Raw genomic sequence first — 7,782 nt, forward strand, 5'->3', positions numbered from 1 at the left:
TCCCTCCCCTCCTGTACCATGCTCTATTCCTTTGTCTTCAATTTTTTCCTGATTTTTTTTGTGTGGATCGACACTGAGTAGTTGCTATGCATGGAAGTTGATGAGTAATTGCTGATGAATGCTATGGACTGAATATTGTGACCATACACTACTGATTGCATAACCGTATTTGCTTGCAATGGAGTTCGCTTGCTAGGTATTTGTGAAAATGCTAGTATGGAATTTTCTTCATTTTCTTGTACTTTGTAGATGTGAATGCTGATGTTCTAGATTGTAGCATGGTATATATTTGAATTGTGGCATCATACCGGATAGAATTTTGCTTGCTTGAAGTAATAGTCGACAAGGCGGTTTGGGATGATGCACATGTGAAGAAATTCGTTGATATTTGCAAATTAGAGGTTAGTGATGGGAACAGGCCCTTAGGTTATTTCAATAGGAAAGGTTGGAAAAATATTTCTAGTAGGATAGCTGATTCTTGTTATGCGAGAGGACGATAGGTTAGCTAAGTTGATGGAGAACATCATCATTGTATTTTGTGTGGTCTTGATTACGGCATCAGTTTCTATTTATAATGTTAGCTATATGTATGCAATATTAAAAAGAAGTTGTTCAAATAAATTGTCGATATTGTCTTTTTTTCCCTTTCAATATGACCATTGAAATGTGAATCGTTTAACATACAAACAGTCTTTCAGCGTCCAGGGGCATTACAGCCAATTCCTACCAAATCTATAGTTTCACAGTTGTCTCAACCAAACAACTTTCAACTTTCCCATAGTTCTGAGCACACATCAGCTTTCTTACAGCTCACAGCAGGTTTTTCAGAATCTACAGTCAACCAAACAGACCCTAAGAGGGATAGAAGAGAGAACATAGAACACAGAGAAGCGATGTTCCTGGAGGAGGATATTTCCATATTTTTGTGTACCGGTTTGCGCTCCAATAAGTTTATCTTGTGTTGGCCACCATATAGGGTGAATTTGCAATTGACTGTCAAAGAGATGTGCAATGTGAAACATGATAGTAATAAGGATTTAATAATGCCGCTGATACAATTTTCCTGCTTTTGACTTGCAGGAATTTGTCTTGACTTCTCCAATCAGAGCATTGCAGAGGGAAAATAGTAATGGAGTTGATAAATGCTAACCCTGTGATTCATGAGAAAAGAGAGAGGCGCACCCGGCAGGCACCAGAAAACATAGATGAAAATGCACCAGAGGCCATAGACCAGCTTGAAATATTTGATATCCTCTATTGTTTTTCCTTATGGATCTAGTGCAGCTTGCTTTCCTGCTATTCTTTATTGATCTGGTGCCATGTTAGCATAATTACCTTGTACTCCTTAACATTCTTACATCATATTAGAGACATAAAGGACCCAGAACATCCATACTCATTGGAAGACCTTAATGTGGTAAATGAAGACTCGGTCGAAATCAATGATGAACTTAGTCATGTCAGGTAAGTTGGCATCTGTCTACTGGAACTTTGGCTGCTACAATTTAGGAATCATAATGAAATTAAATCGTGAGGATTCCTGATCGCTTTGGTTTCAGGGTTACTTTCACCCCAACAGTGGAGCATTGCAGTATGGCCACTATCATCGGCCTTTGCTTACGTGTAAAGCTCATGCGGAGTCTTCCACCTCGTTACAAGGTATGCTGTCGGTGTGTGGTAAAAAGGAACTCCTGCTATTATAGTTCCACAAGTAATCGTGAACTGCTTAAAGAGAAAAGAAGAGAAGAAAATAACAATCAGTTCAATCGTGAACTGCTTAAAACAGAAAAGAAGAGAAGAAAATAACAAGATGCCTTAATATGTTGCTGAAGCATGGTATTTTAATTAACATGTCAGTGTATTTATATTATAATTTAGGAAGTCTTAGAACACCGAGCTAGATGAGCCATCTGTGTCAGACCACTTAGGGCCAGTTCTTTTGGGGCTTATGGCTGGCTGTCTACCCCCTCCCCAGCTTATTCTAGAAGCCCCAAAAAAGGGCAGCCCGGTGCACGTAGCTCCCGCTTGCGCAGGGTCCGGGGAAGGGTCCGACCACTTTGGGTCTATAGTACGCAGCCTTTCCCTACATTTCTGCAAGAGGCTGTTTCCAGGACTCGAACCCGTGACCTCATGGTCACAAGGCAACAGCTGGGGAGGGGGCAGCTTATTTCCACAGCTCTAAAAGAACTGGCCCTTAGCTTGCTACTGCCATCATAGAACAAGTTTTTACTTCAAAATTCAGATACCACAAACACACTCTGGACGCGCAGTAAGTGCACTTTCTAATTTCAGATAAGTGTGGTGTAAATGCATCATTAATGGTTAGAAACAACGGTAATTCATGAACATATATGCTAAGTATTTATTTCATAAGCAAATTTATTGAGGACTAATTAAGTAGGGTGGATTTTGCTCCTGTCAATGACAGTGCAGGGAAATCGATACTTTCTGCTGCTTATTAGCTATTACTGCCCATAGTTACTTCAAAACAATCAGACACTGTACTAATTTCTGACCCATGTAGGTGGACATACGGTTGACGCCTGGATCACATGCAACTGAAGCTGCCGGTATGTGTTCTACGATATACTCCCTCCGTCCCAAAATAAGTGTCTCAACTTTGTACTAGCACTAGTACAAATTTGTACTAAGCTCAAGACACTTATTGGGACGGAGGGAGTACATTTTTATACCTTATTACAGTTACCACACTATTTTGCCTGGAACAATATCTCAGTATGTTTTTTCTCCCTTCTTTCCCAGTGAACAAGCAACTGAGCGACAAAGAACGCGTCGCAGCCGCGTTGGAGAATTCAAACTTGCTGGACATAGTGGAAGAGTGCCTGTCACCGACACTCGGTTGAGTCCTGGGTAGGACACATTATTACTTTGATTGATGTTTGAGAAGAATTCTTTAAATAGATGGCGCAGGACGTGTGCATGAATTTTGAGGCCCTGCGCCTCTCTGTAAGCACGTTGCTGCCGCTTAAGCTCTTGTATCGTAGTGGTAGTATGTAGGTCGTCGAGTGCTGCTACTTTTTTCTTGGAGGAACTGGGTGCTGCTATGTTTTTGTACGGTTCTGATTGTACATGGAGGGATATAGTGCGGTGATCCGTGTCGTCTCTGAAATTCTGTCTGGGTTACTGTTATCCTGGGTTATAAAATGACTTGAATATATCATGTTCACAAAGCTATCCTTTTTCTGGGTCATGCTTCAGTTGCTGAAGAAATTATAAGAGCACCACTGGTGAGGGATGGTGTGGTGATCCGTGCCGTCCATGTCCCTCGGTCATTTATTCACAATCATGTTTGCAGAGAATGAATTTCTTTTCTTTTGGGGCCTCTTTGATTCGCAGGATTTTGTTAATGTAAGAATATGAAAAGTATAGGATTGGAGTGGCATGTCAACTTGAATCCTATAGGATTAGCAAGGAGTGTCTGATGCCACATGGAAAATAATGGAATTGTAAAAAGAAATAATGGGATTGTAAAAAGAGGTTGAAGTGGATGGTAGATTTTCTATGAAATGCAGTACAAAAGATTTCATAGAAAAAAAATTTCTTATGGGATCCAATCCTATGAATCAAAAGGCCGACATAGGAAAAATTCCCAAGGATTTCAATCCTCCAAGAATCCTATAGAATTCCTTTGAATCAAAGGAGCCCTTAGATTTTATATAAGATCATCTTTTAGCGGTAGATTTTTGTGTTGGTCTTCATACTTTTTGGTCATGCTGCTTCCGTTGAAGGAGGAAGCTTCACCTTCTGAGGAAACAATAGCCCAGTCCTGAGCCCACGCGTGGCCCATACCTAACAGCCTGACTTGTGTGTGTGTGGCGTACAAAGATGGAAACAGTCCCGCACGCTCACGCCAGCCACCAGCCGGTGCAGGCCGCGCAGGGGAAGGAAGGAAGGAAGCACCGGCGTCGCACCCAGGCACAGGCACACACGCTCCAGATAGAAAAAAAGATCAGCGCCCCGCTCTCCATCTCCGGTCTCCACTGCCCCGCGCCGTCTCGGTCTAGCAACCTGTCCACACTCGCCAACAAAATCTCCGGAGCCCAAACAGCGGACGGAATCCCAGTCTTGTCCAGAGAGCTCCTCGTCCTCCTCCGCACCCTCCCCGCGCGCGCCACCATGTCGGCGTGGGCCGACGCGGCGCTGCTCCTCGCCTCCCCGTCCCCGGCCTGCTCCTCCTCGCTCCCCGCCAGGCCGCGCCACGGGCGCCTCCGCAAGGTACGCCTCCTCCTCGCTCGCCTCCCGACGCTCCCGAGTCCCGTTGTCCGTTTCCTAGTTCCAGGCACTGAAGTGGGATCCGGCTCGTGACTGCCGGATGGCCTGATGCTCGACTGGTTGTCCCTGTACCCCTGCGTGCATTTGATTTGCTTCTGTGAACTGTAATCGCGCATCTGAGCAGCGCTGCGCCGAGGTTCGTGTGCTGTCTGAAGCGGTGTTGCGTCAGGGGTAACGAACTGGCTGACGCGCTTGCTCATGCACAATCGGCTGTGGCGTTTAGTTGTCGGCTTGCTTGGGTCTAGCTCCCACGGCAGGGCACGTCATGCGTGTTAGTTTAGTTCATCTTCATCTAGAATTCAGACTGACACGGTCTAGCGGAAATGGCACCAATACGTGCGTGGTGTGGCGAAACTCTGAACAAGAAGCATGCCTGAATTTGCGTTTGTTTTTGAAAAAAGCTCACGGAATTGTTATGTACTCCTGACCTATATAAGATGTTTTGGATATTTCAATATGGACTACATACATACGGAGTGGACAAACACACTAAAACGTGCCTGTATACATCCGATTCAGAGAAAGGTTAGAACATCTTATATTTGTGAACGGAGGGAGTGGCTGCCTGCCTAGAGTGCCATAGCATTCGATATGATGTATTGCATTTTTTTAATTGTTCATGATGCCTATGAACGCAACATTAATTCCTTTTCATTTATTTTACAAGAGTTTCGATCATTTCACATTATCTATACTCTATGCACCTGTTTTCGACAAGTATTCTGGTGCTCCTGTTATGCTCAACTGCTCACTTCTGTTGCGTTTGCTAAGGGTTGATTGTGCCCAACACTGAAGTGATCTGAAAATTTTATTTCAATGTGCATGGTGACCGATGATCATTGAATTTTTTCTTATCTCTTGCTCTCGATCTGTTCTGCTCAACTCGTGTATTTTCAGTTAATATCTTTATTTTACCCGTCCTGCATTTGCATTTCAGCGCCAAGTCTCTAAAATGTCCTATATTAGTTTAAAGAGGAAGTGATTCCTTAGCTGAATGGGAAATTCCATGATATTATATTGGAGTTGCATATCTCCCCGTTCAAGTTTCAATTACTTTTTTGGGTCAACTGGATGACGTTTCTTTGTTTCACAGGGCTTTCCTTGCACCACTCGTTCTAAAGCTGGATTCCAAATCAATCATTACCAAGCAAGGAGCTTAAAGGTTAAAGCAAAGATGGATTCTGGTGATGGGGAGACACAACTCGCTCCAGTTAAATTCGAAACCCCAAGTGGTCAACTTCTGGCACAGATACTGCAATCGCAGCCTCACCTAATCCCTGTAACAGTTGATCAGCAACTTGAAAACCTGACAGCAGAGAAAATTGCCCAAAAGGAAAAAGCCGCAAAAGTTCCCGAGGACCTCCTTTACAAGTAAGTATCAATAATTATAGGAATTGTTTTCCCCACATCAGCAACAGATAGTCACGCATCATATCTGCTATAAAACATGTGGCTATGTAAATGTTATAGAAAGGAGAAGACATCAGATATTCTGTTTGACTCATTTCAATTAATAATGCATCAGTTTACAATTTTTTTTTTAAACAATGCATCAGTTAACGAGTTATGCTAATTGAACTACAGGCGAATTGCAGAAGTCAAAGAGAAGGAAAGGCAGAATACCCTGGAAGAGATCATCTACTGCTGGATTTTGTTCAAGTTCATGGAAAATGACATACAAATGACACCTGCATTATCATCATCAGGTGGCCCTGTACGCGACGTCTCCTCGTTGCCTAACCAGGAGTATAAGCTGCAAAGCGTACACTCTCAAGATGCTCTTGAGATGATACAGAACCATCTCAACCTTATCATGGGGGAGCAGGCAGCAGCGCCACTAGATACCGTTGTCGAGATCAGCAACTTAAATCTTGGGAAGCTCTACGCAGCATCCATCATGTATGGTTACTTCCTCAAGAGGGTGGACGAGCGATTCCAACTCGAGAAAACCATGAAGACGCTCCCACCAAGCCTCAACGAAAAACTATTTACGGAGAGAGACATTAAGCCTAATCCGTTCATGGACATGGAGTCCCTGGTACGGATGACGCCTGATGGGGAGATGGTTGATGTGGAGGAGGACGAGGAAACAAACCCAAACAAGCTGAGGTCCTACGTTTCGCGGCTGGACGCCGATACGTTGCAGCGGTACGCTACCATTAGGTCCAAGGAATCGGTCTCGCTGATAGAGAAGCAAACGCAGGCTCTGTTTGGTCGGCCGGATATCAAAGTGCTGGATGATGGCTCTGTTAATGCTAAAGATGGTAAAACGGTAACGCTTACGTTCACGGAGCTCACACACCTTGTCCTGGAGGCGGCTGGTTTTGGGGCCTTTTTGTGGGAGGCTGAGAGCCATGTAGAATCCAAGTACCATTTTGTTAACAGTTGATTGTGCGTTTTGTTAATCTGGAAATGGGTTTCTGTGCATTTGATAGGGTAGGATCCAGTCCATCTCTGGTATGCCTTTTCAGTGTAGCTGATGCTCTTGCTCTTGTTTGCTCTCTATCAGCAGCAGCCAAGGGGTACGAATCAAACCATCACTGCCCATGGCTGATGGCTCCATGGCCCCTCAGTCACAGATCAGATTGTAATTTAACAGAGGAATGGAAAATGTTTCTTCTTATGATATACTCCTCCGTCCCAAATTACTTGTTTTAGAGATGTCCCCCCTATCCATATTACATCGGTATCCAGACAAATGTAAGACAAGTAATATGGATCGGAGGGAGTAGTATTATTCTCTTTACAACAGTTGTATATACTGCTAGTAAAAAAAGCCTTCTTTAGTTTTTGCGTCTTTGTCTCCACCTTTCTGTGCACCTTCATTCCCAACTTGTCCCTGGCGATAGCTTATGAACGGGACGTTCCTAATCGTAGCCGCTGTCATGGGCGGGCCCAACAAGCGCTGCTGGTCGCTTGACCGCTCACGCAGTCGCTTCGTTCGCTCAGGCAGGCCCAAGTGGGCCGCGGCTGTTTTTTGTGTTGTTGATTGATCTTGTAGAAAACAACCGGACGGTTTTTTAATACCTACGATTTTTTAATAATATAAAATTTAAAAAGGTTTACGATTTTTTAAAATAGTTCATCCATTTGAAATTTTTTTATCTGTTTTATAAAAAGTTCATCAATTTTGATTTTTTTTTCAAAAAATTGACATAAGTTCATCATTTTTTAAAAAGTTCACAAACTTAAACAAGTTCATTGATTTTGATAAAAAATTTATCTTCAAAAAAGGTAATTGATTTTGAAAATAGTTCTTCGATATTTTTGAAAAGTTAATAAATTTTGAAAAAAGTTCACAGGTTTGGAAAAAGATCACTAATTTAAAAAAAGGAAAAAAAGAAAAGAAAAAATAAACGCAAATACTGAATAAAAAGCATCCAGAAACCAGATTTTTAGAAAAAACGATCAGAACTTCGAAAAAGCCAGCCGGAAGCTTCTAGAAGCTTCACAAAACCGAGTGGGTCTCTTCCCGAAAAAACAAACATC

At 42.9% G+C, this 7,782-nt stretch overlaps 2 protein-coding genes across 3 annotated transcripts in view; both read left to right on the forward strand.

The window, feature by feature from the left end:
* Positions 1-3,176, forward strand: part of LOC123046607 (protein AE7) — a 4,123-nt gene extending 947 nt beyond the window's left edge. The window contains exons 2-6 of one of the 2 annotated variants that reach the window (XM_044470005.1): positions 1,081-1,247; positions 1,359-1,464; positions 1,560-1,659; positions 2,525-2,570; positions 2,764-3,176. In XM_044470005.1, the coding sequence (XP_044325940.1) occupies positions 1,130-1,247; positions 1,359-1,464; positions 1,560-1,659; positions 2,525-2,570; positions 2,764-2,864 (471 nt within the window). In that variant the 5' untranslated portion in view covers positions 1,081-1,129 and the 3' untranslated portion in view covers positions 2,865-3,176. Of the gene's footprint in view, positions 1-1,078; positions 1,248-1,358; positions 1,465-1,559; positions 1,660-2,524; positions 2,571-2,763 lie in introns of both variants that reach the window. The other variant, XM_044470006.1, reaches the window with a different exon arrangement.
* A 728-nt stretch (positions 3,177-3,904) lies between these two features.
* Positions 3,905-6,921, forward strand: LOC123046606 (UV-B-induced protein At3g17800, chloroplastic). Its single transcript, XM_044470004.1, has 3 exons — positions 3,905-4,236; positions 5,387-5,664; positions 5,878-6,921. Exons 1-3 carry the CDS (start codon positions 4,138-4,140, stop codon positions 6,680-6,682), a joined length of 1,182 nt encoding a protein of 393 aa, XP_044325939.1. The 5' UTR covers positions 3,905-4,137; the 3' UTR covers positions 6,683-6,921.
* Positions 6,922-7,782: the final 861 nt, after the last annotated feature.

The sequence above is a fragment of the Triticum aestivum genome, chromosome 2B, assembly GCF_018294505.1.
Source record: "Triticum aestivum cultivar Chinese Spring chromosome 2B, IWGSC CS RefSeq v2.1, whole genome shotgun sequence".
Classification (NCBI taxonomy): domain Eukaryota; kingdom Viridiplantae; phylum Streptophyta; class Magnoliopsida; order Poales; family Poaceae; genus Triticum; species Triticum aestivum.